Source organism: Pongo abelii, chromosome 10 (genome assembly GCF_028885655.2).
Source record: "Pongo abelii isolate AG06213 chromosome 10, NHGRI_mPonAbe1-v2.0_pri, whole genome shotgun sequence".
NCBI classification, from domain to species: Eukaryota; Metazoa; Chordata; class Mammalia; order Primates; family Hominidae; genus Pongo; species Pongo abelii.
The window spans coordinates 131,810,819-131,838,500 of NC_071995.2; the positions used below are offsets into that span (position 1 = coordinate 131,810,819).

At 51.8% G+C, this 27,682-nt stretch overlaps 1 protein-coding gene, 1 non-coding gene and 1 pseudogene across 25 annotated transcripts in view; 1 reads left to right on the forward strand and 2 right to left on the reverse strand.

Moving 5' to 3' along the window:
- The window catches only part of CHFR (checkpoint with forkhead and ring finger domains), a 63,477-nt gene that overhangs the window by 3,122 nt on the left and 32,673 nt on the right, over positions 1 to 27,682 (reverse strand). For 13 of the 24 annotated variants that reach the window (XM_063711503.1, XM_063711499.1, XM_054526257.1 and 10 more), the window contains 7 exons: positions 26,218 to 26,337; positions 23,421 to 23,504; positions 22,866 to 22,936; positions 21,763 to 21,850; positions 18,796 to 18,903; positions 17,631 to 17,703; positions 15,036 to 16,215 (listed from right to left, as the gene is read on the reverse strand). In XM_063711503.1, the coding sequence (XP_063567573.1) occupies positions 16,173 to 16,215; positions 17,631 to 17,703; positions 18,796 to 18,903; positions 21,763 to 21,850; positions 22,866 to 22,936; positions 23,421 to 23,504; positions 26,218 to 26,337 (587 nt within the window). In that variant the 3' untranslated portion in view covers positions 15,036 to 16,172. 24 annotated transcript variants of the gene reach the window in all.
- On the forward strand, positions 592 to 1,117 carry LOC100459196 (small ribosomal subunit protein uS17-like; annotated as a pseudogene).
- Positions 10,705 to 10,807, reverse strand: LOC112135931 (U6 spliceosomal RNA). The gene has a single exon (XR_002917157.1). It is a non-coding gene; the product is annotated as a U6 spliceosomal RNA (small nuclear RNA).

Below are 27,682 nucleotides of genomic sequence, written 5' to 3' on the forward strand. Positions count from 1 at the left end.
CGGTCCCTCCTGGCCCCGCGGGTAAAGGAAACGACCGTGTGTGCCTACGCGTGCGGTCCCTCCTGGCCCCGCGGGTAAAGGAAACGACCGTGTGTGCCTACGCGTGCGGTCCCTCCTGGCCCCTCGGGTAAAGGAAACGACCGTGTGTGCCTACGCGTGCAGTCCCTCCTGGCCCCGCAGGTAAAGTGTCTTGTCTACCCCCTCTGCCATCACTGTACCTCACGTGGCCTCCACCACAGCAAGTCATGTCTGCCACTGTGTGTGCCCATTATACGGCGAGATCCTTGAAGACAGAGACTCATTTCCCGTCTGCCTCCCCCCACCTTGAACACTCCCAACTCCTAAAGTGCCAGCGCGGGTTTAATTTGCCGAATTAAATCTTCAGTTCTGCTGAGTACATTCCTCAGCTACAAAGCTAATGGTTCCAAAACAAAATGATCAAGTATTTGAATCCTTGGACATCAACACTGCCTTTTGAAATACAGAAAAGTCTAAACTATTCCAGCTGAAACATCTGTGAGCTTCAGTTCCAATGAGGGAGTCCAGGGAGTTAGAAACTGGAAGAGCACCTTTTTTCAGGCGGCCGGGAAGATGGCGGACATTCAGACTGATCATGCCGACCATCTTTCAAAACAAGAAGAGGGTCCTGCTGAGAGAAACTGGCAAGGAGAAGCTCCTGCGGTACTACAAGAACATCGGTCTGGGCTTCGAGACACCCAAAGAGGCTATTGAGGGCACCTACATTGACAAGAAATGCCCCTTCACTGGTAATGTCTCCATTTGAGGGCGGCTCCTCTCTGGCATGGTGACCAAGATGAAGATGCAGAGAACCACTGCCATCTGCTGAGACTACCTGCACTACATCCGCAAGTACAACCGCTTCGAGAAGCGCCACAAGAACATGTCTGTATACCTGTCCCCCTGCTTCAGGGACGTCCAGATCGGTGACATCATCACAGTGGGCGAGTGCCGGCCTTGCCGGCCTCTGAGCAAGACAGTGCGCTTCAACGTGCTCCAGGTCACCAAGGCTGCCGGCACCAAGAAGCAGTTCCAGAAGTTCTGAGGCTGGACATCAGCCCGCTCCCCACAATGAAATAAAGTTATTTTCTCATCCCCACCCCCCCCAAAAAAAAAAAAAAAGAAACCGGAAGAGCAGCATCACGGCCACGGCCCAGACAGGCACCACCACCTGAACAGAAGGAAGGATGGGATGACCAGCAGGACTCGACTCAGCCATTACAGGCGGAACATGCAGAGGAGAACTGCTGCAGAGGCCCACAGTGACAACGCCTGGGCCTTACACTGACCAAGAAGGAACATAGCCAAAGACGCTCAGGTTCCACCGAGAGGGCACGCCAACATGGTGACAGCCAACTGCACCAAGCCGAGTCCAGTGCAATCACAGATTCTGCTCACTTAATCCCACCTCTCCAGAACGGAGACCCCATAACGGTGACTGTAACTCACAAAGACGGCCCCTCTTTACAGGCAGCTCCTCCTAAAGCCGGACCAGAGAGAGAATTCACTAACTGCCTGGAGTCTGGTGACAGTGATACTTCTCCCTGTAGGGCAATAAGCTTGCAGTCTCGGTCGATTCTCAGTCTTGCTTGATTTTTAGTTAAAATTTGGAATGACTCAGTCGTCACGGCCTCATTACCTCAGACTACTGCCAAAAGCCCATTTCCGGGCAGCGAGGAGGAGCAGACAGTTGCCGGTGCATCACAGAAAGCTGTTATTACAAACATGACTCTATTTTGTGATTTTATTTTTTAAATAAAGAGGCCAGTCTAATCAGTCTCACTTACGATCACTTGCACTCCTACGTCTCTAGAGGGAAGAGACGGGACAAAGCTGTCACTTAGAACTTCAAAAGGTACACACAACCGTAGGTTCACAGCTGGGTAACATCAAGGGACTTCATACTGAGAAACCACCACCTCAGGCACCTACAGGACTTTCTGCTTCTCCCACACCTAAATTCTGTATACAAACATTCACGGCTCCATCTACACCACCCCGTTTCACCTGTTCCTATCGGGTATTAGAAACAACAGAGCACAGCCAAAAACCAAACACGATTTCCTCAGGAAGAGAGTACCTGGTGGAGGCCACACTAGTATCCAAAAGTAAACAGAGATCTATACACAAAGTGGAAACCAAAAGCAAGCCTCATGTCACTGCAGAGACGTGAAGGGCAGGCTTGGAAGTTGGGACTCCGGCCTCAGCTCCTGACCCTCCACCACTTAGCTGTGAAATCCTGGGCTAAAGATTTCTTAATCACATTTAGCCTGTTTCCTCACCAGTAAAACAACGAGAAAATGAATGCAAAATTTTGCCAGGATTAAATATAACAAGGCACAGAGTCTGTCCCGTGTCCTCAATAAAATGACAGTAATTATCACGATTTTCCCTTTAGTTGTTGCTTGTCAAAATCGCTAAAAGCCAACTGAAGGCATTCTCACTTGGGAAAGTATGCTACTACTTCTTAAGGCAATCGGGAGAAAAAAAAGCTCCTCTTCAATCTGAGTGATGTCAGATGATTTATTTCCTTCTTGCCATTTAAGGTATACTGCCTGGAAAGCTATTAAAGGGCTATAAAGGGCTATATTGATGTCGTTTAAAAGACAATTCAAAATAATCCAAGACGACGGGTGTGGCTGCTCACACCTGTAACCCCTGCACTTTGGGAGGCTGGGGTGGGAGGATCGCTTGAGGCCAGGAGTTCCACACCAGCCTGGGCAATACAGCAACATATCCAGTCTCTTAAAAAAAAAAAAAAAAAAAATCCATGAGTCACCTGTAAATGGCTTACACTTGCCCAGTGACGATAAACTCCAACCTCTTAACGAATCCAGCACCTGCCTACACCAACATCCTTACCTCCATCGCCTTCCCCCTTTGCCATTACACTCTAGCCACATCCTCCGCCTGCAAACGCCAACCTTCCTCCGCCCTCAGGGTCTTCAAACTTTCTGCCTGAGACGCGCTTTTCTCACAATTTTGCCTGGCTTGCTTCTCGTCAGAGGCCTTAGCACAGAAGTCGCCCGCCCCCCAGGCTCCCACACAACTAAGAGTAGCGGACCCCACCCAACCACCGCCCGGTACCCTCTCGCTGGCGACCCTGGGGGTCCCTGTCCTAGGTGGGCTCGGCGGGGGCAGGGACCCAGACCCACAATAACCAGGACCCGCCACACGACTGACATGCGTCGGGTTCATACCCGTGACAACGCCCGGCCCCACTCGCTCTGGGCACCTGGAATGGAGTCAAGTCAGACAGCGACAAAGACAAACAAGGAAGTACACGGATTCCTGAAACCCCGACTTCCCACGAACCACCCGACACCAAGTCACGCCTGTCAGCTGCAAAGGGCCAGACTAAAGCAAGCACTGCCCGAGTGGTGGCAGTGGACAGCTTCGGGACAGGCCGCGCTCGTCAGGCGCAGACAAGCATTCAGGAGGGCTCGCGGGCACCGGCATTTACAGAGCCAGCTCCGCCGCAGCTGAAGGCGGGCGCCCAGGCCCGAGGCCACCACAGCGAGGAGGGGGTGACTGGAACGCGGCCGTCCCGCAACGCCGCAGGGACGCGCCCAGGCCCCGCCGCCCCACGCCCGGCCTCCGCCGCCGCCCCTCCAGCCTCCCCCGCCCACGCACTGCGGGAGCGGGAGCCCGAGCCCCGAGGCGTCGCGGCCTCCGAGCCCCTCACCCTGCTGCTGTGGCAGCCCCGGAGGCTGCCCGGCCCGGATGCTCCGGCGGAGACGTGGCCGTGCGAGGGGCGGGGCGAGCGGTGCAACGGCCTCGGGTCCCCGGAAACAGCCTGCACGCGCTACTTTCGTTCCGGAACAGAGAACGTCCTCCTCTTCTGCCAGCGGCCACCCTAGGGCCGGGACGCTCTGCCCACAGGGTCCGGATCGGGCTCACCTCCGACTGTGATGAGGCCGCCTTCAGAAAGTGACCTTAAGAGTTTGCGGACCTTTCCCTAGTAGAAACGCAACTTCCGGAATTGCAGGACCAACTCTTTCAGGAGGCTGAACAACCGAGCTTCCGGCGGAAGTGGCGTGGCCGGGGCTCGGCATGGGCGCGGCCGAACTCGGTGTGGGCGTGACTTCCCCGCCCGCCCTAGTCGGGTCCCCGCCCCAACCCCGCACCTCTACCCGGCCGGCGCCCTTCGCGCTTCAGGTGCCAGTTCAAAGGCGACGCTGCTTTGGACCCTATTTGCTTCCCCTTTAAAAAAGGCAAAGCTGGACGGCGCGGGCCGCAGGCCCCTGGGGAACGGCTTTCCACCTTCCCTCATCCGCCAGGCCGCTCTTCCGGCTGTCAGGAAGGAAATGGCCTGGAGGGCGCCTCGGGGTCCTCTGTGATGTTGCGCTCATCTTTGCGGATTTTGGAATACGCTTCTGTCTACGAACCTTTCTGGGATTTTCATGGGAACTGCTGCAGATCGTTTGGGGAGCACGGGCATCGCTGACTCGGTCCTTCCTCTGCATCCATGGTGGCCCCTCCATTTATTTAGGTCGTTTGCTTTCTTCCACCAGCATTTTGTAATTTCAGCATACAGATTCTGCACCTTTTAAGTTTATAGTATTTCACGTCAAACTGTGACACTGCGTTTTTGACGTTTTCCACGTGTTCACTGTTGGTCTACACAAATGTGATGAATTCTATGTTGATTTTCTTATCCTGAGACCTCGCTGAACTCATTAGTTTGAGGGTTCATTTGGTGTTTTGCGGTTGTTGTTATAAAATCCTTGTATTTTTTACATGGGCCATCATGTTATCTGCAAATGCAAATTCTAACACAAAATGATCACAGACTGAGGCGTAAAATGTATGAATGAAACCATACAACTTTTAGAAGAAAACAGAATTTCTCACATCTAGAGCTTGAGGAAGAGAGTTCTTAGATCTGACCAAAAAAGTACAATTCACAAAAGAAGCTGATAGAGTAAACTTCATGAAAAAATTAGAAACTTTTCCCCGGACGCGGTGGCTCACGCCTGTAATCCCAACACTTTGGGAGGCCAAGGTGGATGGATTACCTGAGGTCAGGAGTTTGAGACCAACAAGGCCAAATGGTAAAACCCATCTCTACTAAAAATATAATAATTAGCTGGGCGTGGTGGCATGTGCCTGTAATCCCAGCTACTCAGGAGGCTGAAGGAGAAGAATCGCTTGAATCCAGGAGGCAGAGGTTGCAGTGAGCCGAGATCGTGCCACTGCACTCCAGCCTGGGCAACAGAGCAAGACTCCGTCTCAAAAAAAAAAAAGCTGGGCGCGGTGGCTCACGCCTGTAATTCCAGCATCTTGAGAGGCCGAGGCAGGTGGATCACAAGGTCAAGAGATCGAGACAATCCTGGCCAACATGGTGAAACCCTGTCTCTATGAAAAATACAAAAAAATTAGCCAGGCGTGGTGGCACATGCCTGTAATGCCAGCTATTTGGGTGGCTGAGGCACAAGAATTGCTTGAACCTTGAACACTACTTGGGAGGCTGAGGCAGGGGGATCACTTGAACCTGGGAGGCAGAGGTTGCAGGGGGACCACTTGAACCTGGGAGGCAGAGGTTGCAGTGAGCCGAGATCGTGCCACCGCACTCCGGCCTGGGCGACAGAGCGAGACTCCATCTCAAAACAAACAAACAAACAAACCTTGTGAGAAAGACCACATTAAGAGGATGAAAAGATGAGTTACAGACTGTGAGAAAATATTTTCAAACCACGTTTGAAGGACTAGTAGCTAGAATATATAAAGAACTCTCAAAACTTGACAGTAAAAAAAAATACAATTATTCTGGGCACAATCGCTCATGCCTGTAATCTCAGCACTTTGGGAGGCTGAGGGGGCAAATCACTTGAGGCCAGGAGTTTGAGACCAGCCTGGCCAACATGGAGAAACCCTGTCTCTACTAAAAATTCAAAAGTTAGCCAGGCGTGGTGGCGCACGCCTGTAATGCCAGCTATTTGGGTGGCTGAGGCACAAGAATTGCTTGAACCTGGGAGGCGGAGGTTGCAGTGAGCTGAGATTGTGTCACTGCACTCCAACCTGGGTGATAGAATGAGGCTCCATCTCAAAAAAAAAAAAAAAAAAAACCCACACACACACAAACAGAAGACAAGCAAAAAACATGAAAAGACATTTCACTAAAAGGATATATGAGTGGCAAATAAGCTTGTGACCAGGTTCAGCATCACTAGCCATTACAGAAACGCACATTAAGACTATCTTGAGGCCAGGCGCGGTGGCTCATGCCTGTAATTCCAGCACTTTGAGAGGCCGAAGCAGGTGGATCACCTGAGGTCAGGAGTTCGAGACCAGCCTAACATGGTGAAATCCTGTTTTTACTAAAAATACAAAAATTAGCTGGGCATGGTGGCAGGTACCTGTAATACCAACTACTTGGGAGGCTAAGGCAGAAGAATCACTTGAACCTGGGAGGTGGAGGCTGCAGTGAGCTGGGATCACACCATTGCACTCCAGCCTGGGTGACATAGCGAGACTCTGTCTCAAAAAAAAAGACTGCCTTGGGATGTTAGTATACGCCTATTAGAACAGCTGAAATAACACACAGCAGTGGCAATATGAAATGCTGGGAATAAGGTAGTCTGGAGTAACTAATCTCTTATACATTGCTGATGGGAACAGCAATAGTGCACCCACTCTGGAATATAGTTGGGCAGTTTCTTTAAAAAGTAAACAATTTTATGACCCAGCAACTGCACTCCTAGACATTGAACTCAGAAAAATAAACTTATGTCTATACAAAAGCCTGTACATTACTGACCCCAAACCGGAAACAACCAAAATGTCCTCTGACGTGGTGAAACAAACTGTGGACCCCCCCATGCCACTCTGACGTGGTGAAACAAACCGTGGACCACCCACGCCACTCTGACGTGGTGAAACAAACTGTGGACCACCCACGCCACTCTGACATGGTGAAACAAACCGTGGACCACCCACGCCACTCTGACGTGGTGAAACAAACCGTGGACCACCCACGCCACTCTTTGACGTGGTGAAACAAACCGTGGACCACCCACGCCACTCTGACGTGGTGAAACAAACCGTGGACCACCCATGCCATGGACACTACTCAGCAATAAAAAGGAGCTGACCACTGATGTGTGCAATAACGTGGACGAAGCTCCAAGGCATTACACCCAGGGAGGAAAACATCTCCAAAGGTCTACACTGCATGAACTGTACGATGTGTCCACTTATATCACCAAATGACAGCATTATAGAGTGGTGGTGGGGGTCGGATGATTAAAAAGGGGTAGATGGAGAGAGATTTTTGTGATGACGGAACTGTTCTGTATTTTGTGACCATGGTTACGTGAATGTCCTCATGTGATAAAATGACAGAATGAACAAAACACCAAGCTCAGTTTCCTGGTTTTCATATTCCACTATCCTAAGGTGTAGCCAATGGGAGAAATAGGGAAAACATTTAATTAGCATAAGATCTAGTATTCCATAGCACAGTAGGGTGAATATAGTTAATAACAGTGTACTGTATATTTTTAAATAACAAAAAGAGTGGAACTGGAATGTTCCTAACAAAGAAATGATACAGGCTTGAGGTGATGGATACCCCAGTTACTGGGAGTTGATCATTATACATTGTACGTCTGTATTAAAATATCAAGGTACCCCATAAATATATACACCTTTTATGTACCCACAGTAATTTAAAATTTTAAAACTTTAGCAAGCAAAATGTGACAAACATTAAATTTAAATACAGTTAGAAACAATGAATCTAATTATATACTAAGTTGATGGCACAGTGTGGGAAAAATGCTAATCTAAGTAAAATTCTTAACAGCTTTATTAAAATACAATTTATATGCAATAAAATATACCCGTGTTGGGTGTGCAGTTCAGCGACTGTAGTAAATGTGCAGAGCTGTGCACCCATCACTCCAACCCAGTTTCCGGATACTTCGATTACCTCAGAGGAATCCTTCTTGCATTCACTCCCTAGCCCCTCCACCCAGCCCAACAACCACTCAGCCACCTTCTGTCTTTATGAATGTGCCTCTTCTGGACATTTCATAGAAATGGGATCATATCGTATGTGGCCTTCTGTGACGCCTTTTCACTTGCATGGTGTGTTTAAGGTCCATCCACACTCAGCACGTTTCCTCGCTGCACGATATTCCAGTGTCCGGATACACCCATTTTGTCTGTCCATGCATCAGCCGATGGACCCGCTGAGGTGCCTTACGTGAGCCCAGCACTATTCTGTGTGCGGGGGGTCCCTGCTTTGGTCCAGTTTCATGTTTGTGTGCAATACCTTCAGAGGGCAGTAACTGATGAAAAGAAAATAAAACTGGGTGGAGCGTTCGAGCGGGAAGGGCTACCATCTGCATGGGGCCGTCACTCATATTTATCGCGGCCTACTGCCTGCAAGTACTATTCTAGGCACTGTCCCAATCCCTGCTCTTACAGAACGTATATTCTAGTGGGGACCAGACAACAAGCACAGAAGGTGACAGGAAGAGTCAAGAAGAGACAGAGGCAACCCTGGGGAGGCTCGCTGCTATTTCAGGCCGATGGTTGAGGGAGGACCTCTCAGGAGAATGTGAGCCAACAAAGTAAGAAAGGGAGTTGCTGGGCATGGCAGCTTACGCCTGGAATCCCAGCACTGTGGGTGGTAGAGGCGGGCAGATCGCTTGAACTCAGGAGTTCAAGACCAGCCTGGGCAACATGGTGAAACCCTGTTCTCTACTAAAAATAGGAAAATTAGCTGGGCGTGGTGGTGTGCACCTGTAGTCCCAGCTACTCAGGAGGCTGAGGTGGAGGATCATCTGAGCCCAGGAGGTGGAGGCTGCAGTGAGCTGAGATTGCACCACTGCCCTCCAGCCCGGACAACAGAGCAAGACCCTGTCTCAAAAAAAAAAAGAAAAAAAAAGGAAAAGAAAGAAAAGGAATCATGCATGTACTGGTGGGAACAGTGTCCCAGGAAAGGGAAAGGCAAGGAGAGTGAGTACTCAAAGGCACCTTTGAGGAAGTAATATTTGAGGTGAACTTTTGTGACAAGGAGAACCGAGGCACGCACAGATCTGGGAGAAGAGCAGTGAGATGAGGGGGCAACAATCAGAGCCGCAAGAAGCCCCTGAAGAGAAGCCTGGGGCACTGAGGACAGCCAGCAGGGACGACTCCTGGGGTTTGGCCTGAGCCACAGGGAGGCCATGCCATCTTCTGACAGTGGAGAGGGCAGGTCTGCGGGGCGTACGTGGTGGGCTTGGGGTCCCTGCTGGAAACAGCTCTCTTTGACAACATGAATCTCGGATGTTTGAACACCAAGTGGAGCCATCAGGTCAGCAGTTAGAGCTGAGTGTCTGCCACAGAGATCTAGAGCTACAGGGTGAAGGAACATGCTGGGGAGAGACCTAGAGCTACAGGGTGAAGGAACGTGCTGCGGAGAGACCTAGAGCTACAGGGTGAAGGAACGTGCTGGGGAGAGACCTAGAGCTACAGGGTGAAGGAACGTGCTGGGGAGAGACCTAGAGCTACAGGGTGAAGGAACGTGCTGCGGAGAGACCTAGAGCTACAGGGTGAAGGAACGTGCTGGGGAGAAGGGAAGATGGTGAAGCGGGTGTTGGGTGGTCAGCCATGCCCCACACTCCACCTCCAACCACAGAACCTCTGAGACAGACTGGACCTTCCTGAAAACAAAAACCAAACGGGATGAGTGTGTGGGGGGTGGTGAGCTTCCTGTGACTGCTCTAAGAAGTTACCACCAACTTTGCTGCTTAAACTAGATTTATTCTCTTGCAGTTCCGCAGCTCGGAAGTCCAAAATGAAGGGGCAGGCAGGGCTGGTTCCTTCTGGAGGCCCTGCAGGGAGATCTGTTTTCTTTTCTGCTTTGTCAGCCTGCCCTCCTCTCCTGGCTGGAGGCCCTTGCTCCCTCTGCAAAGCACATCCCTCCCGCCTCTTCTCTGTCACCAAGCCCCTGGCCTCTGCTGTCACCAAGCCCCTGGCCTCTGCTCTGTCACCATCCCTCTGGCCTCTGCTGTCACCAAGCCTCCTCTTCCTGCCTTAGACTTCTTGCTTGCCTTTTTTTTTTTTTTTTTTTTTTGAGATGGAGTCTCGCTCTGTCGCCCAGGCTGGAGTGCAGTGGCGTGATCTTGGCTCACTGCGAGCTCCGCCTCCCGGGTTCAAGCCATTCTCCTGCCTCAGCCTCCCGAGTAGCTGGGACTACAGGCACCCACCACCACGCCCGGCTCATTTTTTTGTATTTTTTAGGAGAGACGGGGTTTCACCATGTTAGCCAGGATGGTCTCGATCTCCTGATCTCGTGATCTGCCCGCCTCGGCCTCCCAAAGTGCTGGGATTACAGGCGTGAGACACCGCGCCCGGCCTCTTGCTTCCGTTGCACAGAGGGACCACAAGCTAATCCAGGATCCTCCCCTCATCTCAAGGTCCTTAATTCCACCATATCTGCAAAGCCCCTTTTACTGTGCAAGGTAACATCATCACAGGCTCAAGTGATCGGATACGGATATCTGTGGTGGTGGGACGGGGACATGGCTCAGCCCATCACGGGGTGTCAATGGTATCCAGCATGTGGGGTTTGCCAAACAACAACAAACAAAACCACCCAATTTTCATAAAACCCCGTGGCGTGCAAGGTTTGATGGCAGAGTGTTACAATATGTTCAAGCCCTAAATCCCAGGACCTCAGAAGTGACTGTATCTGCAGACATGGAACACGTCATGAATTTGCGTGTCATGCCTGCACATGGGCCATGCTAATCTTCTCTATATCGTTCCAGTTTTAGTAGGTGTGGTCTTTAAAGAGGTGATTAAGATAAAATGAGGCCACTGGGGTGGGCCCTAATCCAATAGGACTGGTGTCCTCGCAAGAAGAGATTAGGGCACAAACACGCATGAAGAGAAGATGATGTGAGGACGCAAGGAGATGCTGCCCACGAGCCAGCGAGACAGACCAAAGAGGAACTGGCCCCGCTGACACCCTGATCTCAAGAGTTCCAGGCCCGAGAACTGTGAGAAAATACTTTCTGTTGTTTAAGCCGCCTGTTCTGCGGCGTTTTGATCCAGCGGCCCAAGTGGACCCACATTCAAGGCCACCACTGGGCGGGGCAGGGCTCACAAACGCAGGCTCCCAGCACAGCATACAGCACTCACAATGCCAGGCTCCCAGCACAGCGCACGGCCCTCACAATGCCAGGCTCCCAGCACAGCGCACGGCCCTCACAATGCCAGGCTCCCAGCACAGCGCATGGCCCTCACTATGCAAGGCCACCACTGGGCGAGGCGTGGCTCACAAATGCATGCTCCCAGCACAGCGCACGGCTCTCACAATGCCAGGCTCCCAGCACAGTGCACGGCCCTCACTCCTGGTCTGACTGGCTTTCAACATTCTCTCCTGAGTCCATTCCTTCCACAAACACACACGACCAAGTGTCTGCTCTGTGTGAGGAACTGTAAGACCCCACCGTCTAGACTCACCGCCTCAGAAGGAGACAACCATGAAAAGTGAGCGACAGAGGAAGGGGCGCCTGTTTGTGCCGCGGGAAAGATTTCAAGCCCAGGGGACAGCTCATCAGCTCATCAGACCTTCAACCCGTTCAGCAGCCAACTGGTCACCCAGTGATTGCCAAACATTTCAGACAAATAAACAACAGTGGGCAGACAGGCAAGATCCCTGCTCTATTTTTTTGAGTGGGGGAGACAAACGGTAAACAGATGTTTCCTTTCCGATAGTGACAGATGCTGGGGGGAAACTAGACTGGCTGGCGGGGTGGGGGCAACCCTGCAGGAGCTGAATGAGGAGAGGCTGCAGAGAGAGGGGCCGGCGCCTAAGGGGCTGGTTGTGAGAATTAGCTGGTTCAGTGGAGAAGCAGAGGAACACCTGAGGGGCTCCAGGAGGAGCAGGTAGGGAGAAGAGGTTTTCTGAGGGGTGGAGGCAGGGGTCATACATGCTGGGCTTTCAAGGGCTACGATATTCATTATTCATTACTATGTAACAAACCACCCCAAATGCAGTGGCTTAAACAACTACTTATTTCTCATGATTATATGTTGGCTGCCTGGTGCAGCACTGTGCTGGTGTTTAACAACCTTCTCTCCAGAAGAAGACAAAAGCAAAATTAAAAACCACCCTGATTTGAAGCATTTACCAATTTCCACAGTGCAAACACTCCTCCCAGGGCCCATTCCAACCAGGCCAACTGAGCTGCGTGGGTAAGGCTGGACGGGGCGCCGTCCCACACAGGCCACAGAAGCACACACCCTCGGGCCTGCAGGTAACAGGCAGGTGTGAGAAACTAACTAGAAAGTGGTGCGTCCTGACCACTCATCACCTTTGTTTTCAGTGTAACTTAATTCTAAGTGTAGAGGATGCTTGAATAATGGCTGTCTACCAGTTACCAGCACTAGGCGTTCCAGGAGGTGGCTCCCCCGAAGATCACCTGGCTCCCTCCTGCTGCCGGTCAGCGCGCGGATCTGCAGGACTAGGCTGTGCTGTGCATGCGGCCCTCCGTCCTCAGGGAGGCAAGACCCGGCTTCTCTACACGGCTGCAGCCGCCCTCAGAAGGCGCAGGAGCTAACATGCATGCCAAAACGGAGCCCACGCAGAGGCAGAGGGTGGGCACGGCCCCGGGGACAGCGTTCTGGTTTCCGCATCAAGCCAGGCTGGAGGGAGGATCTACTTTCCTAAATCCCCTCCGTTCTCATGCTTTCCTTCCCTTCCCAGTGCAGGGCTCCCAGCGACCTAGTGGCCCTGAGTGACTCTGGGGCCTCTTTAGGGAGCAGGCTGCAGCTGCCTCAGGGCCAGCATTGCTCCACTCTCTCCAGGCTGCCGGCCCGAAGCTGAGGGGCTGTCACCAGGAACCCCTCGCTGGCGGAAGCCCCTTCCAAACTCAGCTGCCTCTCTGCCTTGGCCACACCCCTGGGGTGAAGGCCGTGGGGTGCTGGGAGCAGCCCCTGGACCCCTGGCTCTCACACCTGGGCCCGACCACTCCCATCCTGCTGGCCCTGAGGTCATTAAGATGACTTAAAGCAGATTTAAAACAGCCTTTGTAGCTGGCCTAGGGAGGAGGGTTGGCCTGAATCCCTCTGTCTGTTTTAAGCCAATCTGCCCAGACTTCCTGGCTGCAGTCAGAAGCCATGACAGAGGCCATCCCAGGGAGGCCTCACTGGGGTGGACGGGTTCACCTAGAACCTGAGGCCCCCTTTCCTGGCTTGGAGCCTGGGCAGCACATGGAGGGGTGGGCAGGGCTGACCCCTGCGTCTGAGGGGCACCAGGGAGCACAGAGGGAGCCGCAGGTGAGGAGCGCGTGGGGAGACGGTCCGTGGGGCCAGCGGGCAGCTGCAGCCCTGCCCTGGGTTTGTTCCAAGGCTGGGCCAAGGAGCCAGGAAGAAGCAGTAGGATTTGCAGCGGCGCCAGGCTGTCCTCCAGAAAGCCTGTGGACGACCCACGCAGCCACCCCACAAGGCCAGCAGGGCTCCAAAACCACCACAGCCGGTCAGTTTTGCTGGGTGGGATGGCTGGGTCTTGAGGACGAGGAAGTACAGAAGCTCATGAAAAGACGGAATGAGTTCACGGCCACCTGCTTCCATAAAACACAGCTCCTTACCACACCCGAGGAGTAACTGCCCTGATCTCCCTGCCTCCATAAAACACGGCTCCTTACCACGCTGGGAGGATAACTGCCCTGGTCCCAAGGCCTCCTCCCTCACATCACAGCCAAACCCAAGCTGTTCCGACTGCTCCAGGTAGAAATCCCCTTCACAGTGGGCCAGGAGTTGGACTTCTCTGAAGGACTAAGGAAGCAGGAGTGAGTCCCTAGGACACCTGGAGCCCTGAGGCTCTCTGAGCTGCCCTGCCCTTCCTGGACAGGTGCAGCTAGTCTTGAGGAAAGCCCTACATCCTCTACAGGGCGAGTGTTCTTGTTTCTACTTTTTGGAGATGGGAAGGGGAAGAGCGAGTATCAACCAATCTCTTCTAAGAGACAGATGCAGGGTAGCCCCAGCCCACTTCATGGGCGAATGCCGGCCTCCCCTCTCAGCCTCGCCCCTGCACAAACTGGCAACCTCCCCTCTCAGCCTCGCCTCTGCACAAACTCAGGAACTCCCCCTTGGCCTCATCCCTGCAATAACTCAGGCCCTCCCCTCTTGGCCTCGCCCCCGCACAAACTTGGGACCTCCCCTCTTGGCCTCGCCCCCGCAAAAACTTGGGACCTCCCCTCTCGGCCTCACCCCTGCATTAACTAGGGACCTCCCCTCTCAGCCTTGCCTCTGCACAAACTCAGCACCTCCCCTCTCGGCCTCACCCCTGCACAAACTTGGGACCCCCCCCCCCCCGCCTCACCCCTGCACTTAGGGACCTCCCCTCTCAGCCTCGCCTCTGCACAAACTCAGGACCGCCCCTCTCAGCCTCACCCCTGCACCAACTCAAGACTTCCCCTCTTGGCCTCACCCCTGCACAAACTTGCAAACTCCCCTCTTGGCCTCATCCATGCACAAACTTGGGACCCCCCCCACCCCCGGCCTCACCCCTGCACTAACTAGGGACCTCCCCTCTCAGCCACGCCCCTGCACAAACTCTGGACCTCCCCTCTCAGCCTCGCCCCTGCACTAACTCGAGACCTCCCCCTCAGCCTCGCCCCTGCACTAACTCGGGACCTCCCCGCTCAGCCTCACCCCTACACAAACTCGGGACCTCCCCTCTGCACAAACTTGGGACCTCCCCTCTTGGCCTCATCCCTGCACTAACACGGGACTTCCCCTCTCAGCCCCGCCCTTGCACAAACTCAGGGTCTCTGCATTGCGGCTTCTGGTGCTCAGCTGAAGACAAAGCCTCCACACTGGATGAACAGGTTGTGGCTTCCCAGCATTGGCGGAATGAAGAGACCTGAGCAGGTTTCTCAGGAGTCACTGAGGGACAGCAGGTGACAGACTGACCATCACTAGCAGTTAGGCACTCGGAGCTCACTCTGCATGGGGCCTGCCTCCCTCGCATGGGGAAGTGAGGCAGCCCCAGACACGAGCCCAACACAAGAGCGGAGGAGCAAACGCGGCTCATTTATTAGAATATGCAAAAGAGAGGACTTTCCTCCACAAATACAGAGTGCTGCTTCTCAGTTTCTATCAAGAGCAAGACAATAGTTGAAAACCGTATTCCTGAGAAGAAGCAAAAAAGTTATGTTTGCAAACAAGGATAACAGGTGATTTCAACAAAAGATAAACTTTTTTTTTTCAAAAATCAAAATTTCAAGTATTATTCCAGATGACATGGCAAACCTAGCACAGGCGGAAGCCAAGGTGCCCCTCAGGTTCTGTAGGGTCTTGGAGGAAGGGCCCAGGCAGCATGAGGGAGCAGTGCGTCCTGGGACCTGCGTCCAGCCCCGGGCTCGGGGCTGTGGTCACTCACACAAGGGAGCAGCACGTCCTGGGACCTGCGTCCAGCCCCAGGCTTGGGGCCGCGGTCACTCACTGGTTAGCAAGGAGCGACTAACTTGGCGGCCATGTCGAGGGTTAGCAGTTTTGGACATTGGAAGGTTTCTTTTTTTAATAAACAGAAGCATATGCTTATTCTTTCAAATACCATACTATACCCAATTTTAGTCAATTTGTAAATTATAAATTATATTATTTGTGCTACAGTTTGTGACATTTAAATGTTATTAGAAGATAAGCACCAAACCTATTAAAATAAAAAATATATAAAATGCTGTGGTTTTCCCAACAGCAGAATATTGTGTACATCCTGTAGGCTGTAAACTTATGCTCCCTTCTCCTGAAACAATGTTTTTGATAAACTCGCCCCTTTCTCCCTTGAAACTTTTCCTGAAAACAGACTTCTGCTTTAACTGTAGTTACAGAAAACGTACAAAAGAGCAAAACTGCCCCTCTTGGCAGGACGGCCGCAGGTTACGGAAAGGCTTCGTCTCTGCTGCTGATGCCACCATGAGCCCCGCCCAGCGCTCACCAGGAGGGCGGGCTGCGGCCCCCGGGGCTCTGGGAAGGGTCTCACTCGGAGGGTAAAGCTCCACAGAAGAGTCACCCCAGAGCACCTGTCGGAGACCCTGCGTCCCTTCCCTCAGGGGGCTGTGAAAACACCTTGACGTGTTTATCTCTGTATTTTAAAAACACGCTCTCTTCACCTCCAGTGCTGAAAGCTGCTCGGGGCCTCTGGATGCTTAGTTTTTGAACCTTGTCTGTTCACAGATATGATTGAATTTCCTGCAGGGAGAAAATGGCCAAATTACACAAGAGAGCATTGGAGAGGCAATCAAATAAATTACACAAGAGAGCATCGGAAAGGCATTCAAATAAACCCATTCTGAAACCATACACAGAAAGAGCTATCTGAGAAAGAGTGTGTGTGCTTCTCACAAAATCAAAGAAACTAACCCCCAAAGGTAAACTTCTTTATCCCTTTTAAAATTTTGAAAGAGAAGTGCAAACATCTGGCCACGCACAGTGGCTAATGTCTGTAATCTAGCACTTTGGGAGGCCGAGGCGGGCAGATCACTTGAGGTCAGGAGTTCGAGACCAGCCTGGCCAACACGGTGAAACCCCGTCTCTACTAAAAATACAAAAATAATTAGCCTGACGTGGTGGCGAGCGCCTGTAGTCCCAGCTACTTGGGAGGGTGAGGCAGAAGAATTGCTTGAACCTGGGAGGCGGGGTTGCAATCAGCTGAGATCACACCTCTATACTCCAGCCTGGCAGACAGAGAGAGACTCCATCTCAAAAAAAAAAAAAAAAAAAAAGAAGTGCAAACATCTTAGATAATTTTTTTAGAGAAGAGAATAAAAGCTGCTCCTCCTCAGGCATCCCCGTGGCATCTGCTGACAGGGCTGAGGCAGACACACCAAGCTGGATGGCCTGTGGCCACCTTCCCTCTCCACAGACCGTGGGCAAGGAGGACCAACATGGCTGCACATTTCTACTGAAAACTGTCTGCCAGTCAACAGTGAAATCTCTTTTTGTAACAACATGATCTCTTCCATGTGCTGTTTGTGCTCAAACACAAAGCAAGGTTTTTATTCCACAAAATCCCTGTGAGGGAGTCGCCTTTCTCTGAGTCCACACAACATCTCGTCCTGAGGGCACTGTCTCCATCACTTTAATCTGAACTCCTTGGGCCACAGGAGTGATTTACGTGATCACCTAACCTAAGAGATGCCTCCTGACCTACGCCTCCCAGGGCAATGCAGATGGCGCTGTGAACCTCCTTTACGGAGCACGGAAAAGACACCACGTGAGGGTGACAATGTGACGGCAATCACAAATGCCTGCTCACGGTAAGGACGAGAACCCAGCAGTGCAGCGCTTTGTGAGGGGGGCCTGAGGCCCTCAGTGACTGCAGCCTTCGACTTAGAAACGGCTAAGCCTGAAACGATGGGGTGTGCCCCGGATGCCTCAGACGACAGATAAAGCAACTCCAGCCAGGAAGACACAGAGGTGGAAGATGGAGATAAAACTGCATGAAACGAAGGAATAAAGGAAGAGCAGGATTTCTAAATGAAGATACCGGTTCCTAAAGGATGCAACCTGAGAGAAGCATAATGACCATATCAGCCCATTTATAAGCAGGCGGTTAACTCATTCATCACCCTGCAGCTGACGCCTGTGCCCCCAGCTGCACTCACATGGCATGGTGAGCTTTCACCTGAGTGCGGCAGTTACGGCCCCAGTAGCAGTCAGGACGGGATGTTACGGCCACTGGAAAAAGAGAAGGGTTACGCATCTATTAGATGTATCGCACGCACCCACTCAGCTACCTGAATCCCAGCAGAGACCCAAAGACAGACGCTGCGGCAGAAACGCACGGCCTCTGGTCCCTCCATAACTAGTTTCCTCGGACCGTTCTGAGATTTCAGGAAAGGAAACACATGTTTAACTAAAAACCCAACTGAGGGTCAGGTGCGGTGGTTCATGCCTGTAACCCCAGCACTTTGGGAGGCAGAGGCAGGTGGATCAACTGAGGTCAGGAGTTCGAGACCAGCCTGACCAACATGGGGAAACCCTGTCTCTACTGAAAATACAAAAAATTTGCCAGGTGTGGTGGCGGGTGCCTGTAATCCCAGCTACTTGGGAGGCTGAGGCAGGAGAATCGCTTGAACCTGGAAGAGGGAGGTTGCAGTGAGCCAAGATCACACCACTGCACTTCAGCCTGGGCGACAGAGTAAGAATCTGTCTCAAAAATAAATAAAATAAATAAAAATTAAAAAATAAAAATCCAATTGAGGAAATAAAATTACCCCAGTTGACTACTGGATGTCTTTACGAATCTGTTTTAGAAACCCACGTTACACTCATGAGTAACTGCAAATAGACCCAGGGCCTAAGACAACCACAGCCCTGTATGGCCTGTCTGTCCTGCCAGCGCCTGACTGAGGCCAAATTCTGCTTAGAACACAGAGCAAAGTGCAAACAGGGTGTCTGTTAAGAAGAGAGTGCTGGCTGGGCGTGGTGGCTCATGCCTGCAATCCCAGCACTTTGGGAGGCTGAGGTCAAGAGTTCGAGACCAGCCTGGCCAACATAGAGAAACCACAACTCTACTAAAATACAAAAAATTAGCCCGGCGTGGTGGCGGGTGCCTGTAATCCCAGCTACTCAGGAGGCTAAGGCAGAAGAATTGCTGGAACTCAGGAGGCAGAGGTTGCAGTGAGTTGAGATTGCGCCACTGCACTCCAGCCCGGGCGAAAACAGCGAAACTGTCTCAAAAAAAAAAAAAAAAAAAAAGAGAGAGGCAGAAGCCAAGAAGCCAACCCAGACAGAACTAGAGCCATGAGTGGGTCGGGGGCTCCTTACCTGGCAACTCGGAAGCAGGAATGTTCTGCCGATACTGATAGGTCAGCTCGCGGAAGCTGCGCAGGCCACAGCAGTAACACAGAATGGTGTCTCCCGTGACTCTGTAATCTGGAAGAAACACAGCCAGTTACCCAGCAACGCCATCTTCCCAACAGCAGTGCACAGACTTCACAGCAGCGGGAGACTAACGCACTGACCATAAATGGGGTGAAGATAACGGGCGACACATTAGGAAAATAAGAACAAAGCCAATCTAGATACCAATTTATTTTTATTTTTATTTTTTTTGAGACGGAGTCTCACTCTGTCGCCCAGGCTGGAGTGCAATGGCATGATCTCAGCTCACTGCAAGCTCCGCCTCCCGGGCTCACGCCATTCTCCTGCCTCAGCCTCCTCAATAGCTGGGACTACAGGCGCCCGCCACCTCGCCCGGCTAATTTTTTGTATTTTTAGTAGAGACAGGGTTTCACCGTGTTAGCCAGGATGGTCTCGATCTCCTGACCTCGTGATCCGCCCGCCTCGGCCTCCCAAAGTGCTGGGATTACAGGCGTGAGCCACTGCGCCCGGCCACCAATTTATTTTCTTACAGCAAAACAATCCCACATGGATATAACATTTATTTTATTTATTTTTTGAGACCAAGTCTTGCTCTGTCACCCAGGCTAGAGTGCAGTGGCGTGGCCTCAGCTCACTGCAACTTCCACCTCCTGCGTTCAACTGATTCTCCTGTCTCAGCCTCCCGAGTAGCTAGGACTACAGGTGTGTGCCACTGTGCCCGGCTGATGTTTATACTTTTTTGTTGGCCAGGCTGGTCTCGAACTCCTGTCCTCAGATGATCCACCTGCCTCAGCCTCCCAAAATGCTGGGATTACAGGCGTGAACCTCTGTGCCCGGCCCCACGTGGATATAAAATTTAAATATTAAAACTCCCAAAAAACAAGAAGAAAATGGGAAAATTAGCTATTTCTAAGTATGTCTTGAAAACCAAATTGCACAGAGGAAAGGATTTGTACATTTAGCTATCTACAATTTAAACATCAAAATGAAAATAAATACAACTAAAGTGAACTACTACTATAGTGGAAACATTTGCAATACAAATGAAAATGTGCTATACCCTTAATTAACAAAGGTATCGGCCGGGCACGGTGGCTCACGCCTGTAATCCCAGCACTTTGGGAGGCCGAGGCAGGCAGATCACAAGGTCAGGAGTTCGAGACCAGCCTGACCAATATGGTGAAACCTTGCCTCTACTAAAAATACAAAAAAAAAATTAGCTGGGCATGTTGGCGGGCGCCTGTAATCCCAGCTACTCAGGAGGCTGAGGCAGGAGAATCGTTGAACCTGGGAGGCGGAGCTTGCAGTGAGCTGAGACTGTGCCATTGCACTCCAGCCCGGGTGACACAGCAAGACTCCATCTCAAAAAAAAAAAAAACAAAAAAACTAAGATTAGCCAGGCATGGTAGCACACGCTTGTGGTCCCAGCTACTTGGGAGGCTGAGGTGAGGGGATCTCTTGAGCCCAGGAGGTCGAGGCTGCAGTGAGCTGTGATCGCACCCCTGCACTCCAGCCTGGGCGACAGAGCAAGAACCTGTCTCGTATATATATTTCTACAGCCTCCCTTAGTGATAAATTATCACACTCCACAAGGCATCGTGTGCTCCCCTGGAAAGGAATGACCCTCACCAAGTGACTGACACATCAAGCAAGAGATACACCAGGTCCCTGAGGGTCCCAGGACAACTGACCCCAGGACGTCTGGATAGACAAGTGGTAGAGACCCTCCAAGCTGGCCCCACCTGTTGGAGGCCACACAAATGTTTCTTATGATTAGGCATAATTGAAGCCTGTCAGTAACAATATGAACCTGTGATCAATTAAGCAGCTGACCAATTGTTACATCCTCCGTGTTCTTGTTACCTAATAAATATGAAGGGCTGTAGAAGCTCAGGGGCGGCCTTTGCTCACTAGAAGCAGGGAGCTCTCGTCTTCTTCCCCATGTTGCCTTTCCTTAAAACAGTTTCGTCTTTTTGTTTTCATTTCTACGTTCGTCCCTTTGTTCAGTCTTTTAATGACGGTCTCAAGCAGTAACAGTAGTAACTGCTGTAGTGAGGGTCTCAAGTAGCAGTAGTGGCAGTCGGCCACACCCACCCTCCCCTACAAGGATAGAAGCTGCTGAAATATGTCATGCAGGTTCATGCTCAACTTTCTTTTTTTTTTTTTTTTTTTGAGACAGAGTCTCGCTCTGTCGCCCAGGCTGGAGTGCAGTGGCGTAATCTTGGCTCACTGCAAGCTCCGCCTCCCGGGTTCACGCCATTCTCCTTCCTCAGCCTCCCCAGTAGCTGGGACTACAGGCACCCACCACCATGCCTGGCTAATTTTTTGTATTTTTCTTTTTTTAGTAGAGACAGGGTTTTACCGTGTTAGCCAGGATGGTCTCGATCTCTTGACCTCATGATCCGCCCACCTCAGCCTCCCAAAGTGCTGGGATTACAGGCGTGAGCCACCGCACCCGGCCCATGCTCAACTTTCAAAAAACAACCTGAAGGCCAGGCACAGTGGCTCACACCTGTAATTCCAGCACTTTGGGAGGGTGAGGCAGGTGGATCACCTGAAGTCAGAAGTTCAAGACCAGGCTGGCCAACATGGAGAAACCCCATCTTTACTAAAAATACAAAATAAGCTGGGTGTGGTGGCACATGCCTGTAATCCCAGCTACTCAGGAGGTTGATGCAAGAGAATCACTTGAACCCAGGAGGCAGAGGTGGCAGTGAGCTGAGATCATGCCACTGCACTCCAGTCTGGGCAACAAGAGCGAGACTCCATCTCAAAAAACAAACAAACAAAAACAACCTGAAAGCATCAGGATCTTTTTCCTCTCTTCCAGGGTGGGTGAAGGTCGGAGTTGTCACTGGGAGAGCAGACAGGCACATGCGCCCTAGAGCAGGAGGTAACAGAAGAACTCACCAGACAGCAGAAACACTCCCCGCTGGAGAGCCACGAGACTCTCGGTCAACATGTTTTTCCATGTCAAACCTCTGGTTGCCAGGTAATTCTGTGACGCAAAAAAAAGAGGAATAAGAAATATCCGTTTAGAGGAAGAAACACTGAAATAAACGAGAGAGAAAACATTTCATAAAAGGCATCTGAAGGTGCGGAAAGCCAAAGCTCAGACCCTCGTGAGTGGCATTTGCGGAGGGTTGCACATTCACAGCCCGCGGCACGAGAAGTCTTGTCCAAGAGCCTCCTGGAAGTCCCAAAAGGTTCCAGTGTAAGAGTTACCAGAGGCTCTCAAAAGTTCTGCCAAGACCTACACAGCCCAGGTGTGAATAAGACACGAAAGCCTGGCCACAGTGCACACAGCCCGGCAACGAGTGCAGGCTGTTGGACAAGAAAAGCTGAGGACTTGGCATCTGTTCTCTGTGCCCTTCAAACACACAGGAGCTGTTGAGCTCCTTCTGTGGGCATCAAAGCAGAGTCTGGGGCTGAGCAGGCGCCTGCCAGGTGTGTCTGTGGCAAGCCTCAAGGCCCCACCATTGTGTGTGCTGTCAGCAAAGTGCTTGGCAAGAGGGTGGATGCGCACGTTAAACATATATAAATCCTAGAGACCAAGGTAGCTTCCTAGACGTGGGAAGGCAAATGGCCAGAAGAGAAAGGGACCAGAGAAAAGGCCCTGGTCTTGCTAAAGGGCGGCACCTTCAAGAAGCCCTCTCCGAGAGCTACGGGAACAAGAGCTGCGGGAACAAGAGCTGCGGGAAGCGGCTCCTACGGATTCGTGGCAGGAGGCACAAGAAGGAAATACCTATTTTTGGAATACGGAAAAAACAACCACCAATGGCATGCAGAGAACCAGCTGGCTGCACTAGTGAGAAAATGCAGGAAAAACAGATAAACACCAATGGAACGCAGAGAACTAGCTGGCTGCACTAGTGAGGAAACATGGCTCCTGGCTCCCCAGCCCACAGCGGGTCAGGAAAAACAGATAAAGACCAATAGAATGCAGAGAACCAGCTGGCTGCACTAGGGAGAAAATGTGGCTCCCGGCTCCCCAGCCCGCAGCGAGTCGGTACCTTCAGGATGTCTGACTCGTAGCTGTTGTTGTTCAGCACGCCGTCCAGACACTTGTCACCCAGGTTGAGCTCTGCCGAGATGAAGGGGCAATGTTACCTGTTTATAATGATGTCGCAGGAAAGCACTGTCTGCCCGACACTGAGGATAAACATATTTCTTTTCATTACAGATTCTAGAAACAATAAGAAGTTCAATGATAAAACTCAATTTTAAACAGAGGACAAGTAGAAATGATTTCCATTCCACTCCCTCCTTAAAAAGATCAGCTCTCCACGTCTCCCCAGCACCTGGTCTGGTATCGTGACAGCAGAACCCCGCAGCAAGGATTCTGTCCTGGGAGTATCTCCCCTAATCCTTCTGTTAAGGCTTGATTTTGAGCTAACACGAATTTGACACGCCTCTGCAGTTCAGCCAGGAATAGGTATCATTTGATGACCAACAGTGGCCTCATCCCTATAAACATCAGGCTATGGACCCCACCATCCCCTGCCCTCAAGTTCACCAAGAGAACATGCAAAGGTCAAAGCAACTGGGGTCTGAAGAGCCGGTATTACCACAGAACGGGGCCAGGCAGCCGAAGCAGCCGGTCCGGGTGCAGCCCCAGTACAAGTGGCAGAAAGGCTGCAGGCAGACCGCACCTGTGGAGAGAGGACACTCGTTACACACACTCAGCGCTGAGGACTGTCTCCAATACAATTCATCAGCACCAGGCTCAGGAGCTCAACTCCTTGGAAACATTGTTCAGGAGGAGTCTCATGGAAATCGGGGCGGGGCCACATCCAGCTAACGTCACCCAGGTTGTGATGGACTGTGATGACGAGAAGTTGTAACCCTGAAAAAAGGCCAGGCTCACATTTTCTGGTTTTTTATTTTTCAGAGATGGAGTCTCGCTCTGTTGTCCAAGCTGGAGCACAGGGGAACAATCAGAGCTCACTGCAACCTCCGCCTCCTGGGTTCAAGGGATCCACCCACCTCAGCCTCCCGAGTAGCTAGGACTACAGGTGCACACCACCATGCCCAGCTAATTTATTTTTTATTTTTGTAGAGACAGGGTCTCACCATGTTGCCCAGGATGGTTTCAAACTCCTGGCTTCAAGTGATCTTCCCACCTCAGCCTCTCAAAGTGCTGGGATTACAGGCATGAGGCACTGCACCCGGCCCCAGATCCATATCGTTTCTTACACTGAACACCACCTCCTCATCCCAGGAAAATAGTGAGAGCCACAAAAGAAAGAAATCTCACCTGCTCCATCACCCTAACACAGCTTCGATGGGCTTCATTCTAGCTCTGAACATGCAACATGCTTGCCCCCAACTGCACATATTTAGGTGGCTTTTTTTTTTTTTTTTTTTTTGAGACAGAGTCTTGCTCTGTCGCCCAGGCTGGAGTACAGTGGAGCAATCTCGGCTCACTGCAACCTCCGCCTCCTGGGTTCAAGCGATTCTCCTGCCTCAGCCTCCCCAGTAGCTGGGATTACAGGCACCCACCATAACTGGCCTATTTTTGCATTTTTAGTAGAGATGGGGTCTCACCGTGTTGGTCAGGCTGGTCTCAAACTCCTGATCTCAGGTCATCCGCCTGCCTTGGCCTCCCAAAGTGCTGGGATTACAGGCGTGAGCCCCTGTGCCCAGCCTACGTGGCCTTTTTCTACCTAGGTATTTTTCCATGTTGTCACCTTGGCTTTGTAGACGTTTTTTTTTTTTTTTTTTTTTGAGACAGAGTCTTGCTCTGTCACCCAGGCTGGAGTGCACTGGCGCGATCTCGGCTCACTGCAACCTCTGCCTCCTGGGTTGAAGCGGTTCTCCTGCCTCAGCCTCCCAAGTAGCTGGGACTACGGGCGCCCGCCACCACACCCGGCTAATTTTTTGTAATTTTAGTAGAGACAGGATTTCACCAGGTTAGCCAGGATGGTCTCGATCTCCTAACCTTGTGATCACCCACCTCAGCCTCCCAAAGGAAATTATTTTTAATTGTCTGATATTCTATACAATGGAAATCCCTAAAATATAACGTTAGGTAAACCCTCGCTAAAATTCTCACAGGATTGAGTCCTTAAGTCTTATAACGCCTACGGCCACTTCACCAATGCCTCCGTATACGAAGCATTCTCCATGAAATTACAGCGAAGAGTTTGGATTCCTGGGGAAAAGCTGGGCCGAGCTGCCATCTGCTGACCACCGCGTGTGTTAGACACGGGACAAGCTGTTCTCTGTGGCTTCTCACCTGCCCTCCCGCGTGCAGCATCAGCAGTGGCCAGTGCCTGCCGTGGACGACCCCCGAGGCAGCGACCACCCAGGTCACCGGGTGTGTCCCATGGCCATGTGTCCCGACGCTGTAGGCCAGGCCCCACCCCTGCCAAGCCCAGTCTCAGGGTACAGACCCCAGAAGTAACCTGTTTGGTTTCCTGAGTGCCCAGAACATTTTTAAGCCATTCCAGACAGAACCAGTGCTGTGGGCCTGCGTGCTGCTCACACAGGGCTCAGTGCACAGAGCAGCACCGGTGTGTGTAGCAGGAGCCAACTGTGGTGCTCAACAGGGCTAGGGCTTTCTTCACCTAACACTTTCACACATAAGGAGCGCTCTGACAAATTAGGAAGTCATAAAAAAAAAGGCAAAGGACGCAAACAGACATTTCTGCAGGAATAAATTAAAACAGCCATGAAATAAAGAACAAGCTCCATTTTTAATAACAGGAACTATATGTGTGTGCATACATATATATATATATATGTGTGTGTTTTGAGACAGGATATCCCTCTGTCGCCAAGACTGGAGTACAGTGGCACGATCTCAGCTCACTGCAACCTGCTCCCCTCGGACTCAAGCCATCCTTTGGCCTCAGCCTCCCGAGTAGCTGGGATTACAGGTGTACAACATCATGTCTGGCTAATGTTTGTATTTTTTGTAGAGATGGGGTTTCACCATGTTGCCCAGGCTGGTCTGAAACTCCTGGACACAGAAGATCCACCTACCTTGGCCTCCCAAAGTGCTGGGATTACAGACGTGAGCCACTGTGCCTAGCCAGAGTTGTATACTAAAGCATCAACATTCATCTAGAAGGTTTAACAGTGACACATTATAAAGCAACCACAGTGCTGGCAGGGGATGGACACAGATCCAAGCCGAGGCCCCGGTGGATGGAGATGTAGCCTGTGAAGGGGCAGTGTTACTAGATGGTGGGAAAAGATAGATTATTCAATATGGTCACGTGGGGACAACTGATCACACAGATGAAAAAAAAGAAACGGCATCCTTACTTCACAGGTTATCCTAAGGCCAACACCACTTTGAAACCTGAGCCCCGAAGGAAAGATAGGAACCCGCCTGCGTGCGGTGGCGCGGGCACTCACACTGCTGAGGGGCGACACGCGGGTTCTGCTCGCGCTCCGCTCTCCGGTCAGGCATGGGCTGGAAGCAGCAGGTGCACAGGGCGTGGCTTCCTTGCAGAGGGCACACGTAATCCTGGACTGCTGAAGCACACACACATTCAGCCGGAGCACGTGGGACCCAGGGCAGAAAGACAGCAGGTTAGAGAGGCCGCCGGGAAGCACAGCGAGGAGATGTGCACCTGAGACAGCCGGGGAAGACACAGACCTGCCCTGCTAAACCACCAGGGACCTTCTGCCACCCAAACTTGGGGAGTCAAAACGGATTAACAATAACCAAAAATGATCTTTGGTTTAGCAGCTGGAGCAAGATTTCAAAGATCTGTTGCAGGTTTTCTTTTTTTTTTTTGAGACGGAGTCTCACTCTGTCACTCAGGGTGGAGTGCAGTGGTGCGATCTCGGCTCACTGCAAGCTCCGCCTCCCGGGTTCACGCCATTCTCCTGCCTCAGCCTCCAGAGTAGCTGGGACTACAGGCGCCTGCCACCACGCCTGGCTAATTTTTTTTTTTTTTTTTTTTTTTTGTATTTTTAGTAGAGATGGGGTTTCACCATGTTAGCCAGGATGGTCTCGATCTCCTGACCTTGTGATCCGCCTGCCTCGGCCTCCCAAAGTGCTGGGATTACAGGCGTGAGCCACCGTGCCCGGCCAATCTGTTGAAGGTTTTCTATTATTTCCTATAGACAGAGGACAGGCCCATAGAGCCTATGATATAGAATAAAACAAGCTGTGTATTCAATTTCCGCTCAGGTGAGAGAACAAGCCATCTCTCAAATAAACAAAAGACAGGCATGGTGCACAAGACCAATCGATGCGGCAGCAGGAAGTCTGAGCCCACTCAGCCAAGTTCCCTGGACACTCGCCACCCACACAGGAAAAACCCTGCGAGGTCAACATGCCGGCCATAAGGACGGCAATTTCACCACCCAGGTTCACTGAGTGCCCACTGAGGGACCCAGGACCCCAGAGGGAGGTGCTGGTCCCACCACGCAAAGGAAGGAGCTTGTCCAGTGACCCAGACAGAGCTGCTGAGTGGCGGAGGCAAACCCAGGCTGGTGGACGGGCATCCATACCAACGCCAAGCACTGCTTTGTCCGTTCCGTCCACGGGTTCTACAGGAAGCCACTGAGAATGCAGCACAAGGATGTGGCTCTGCATCCATCCCAGGCCAGTGGCCTTGTGATGTGCTCAGCCCCGACCCGTGGCCAGGAAGCCAGGACCCCTGAGGGCCATCTTCCCATTCTATGAGTCTGGAGTGAGCAGGGCAGAGAAATGAAGCCTCCCTACCCCCTGCCCAGCTCTCCTCTGACTTCTTGGATGGCACCTGGAGCCCCTTGCTGGAAAAAGGCACCTGACGGGAAAACATTTTGCATTAAGCCAACTCTGGAGATGCAGAGCAGCTTCTGGCGACATCGCCACTGCTGGGGAGAA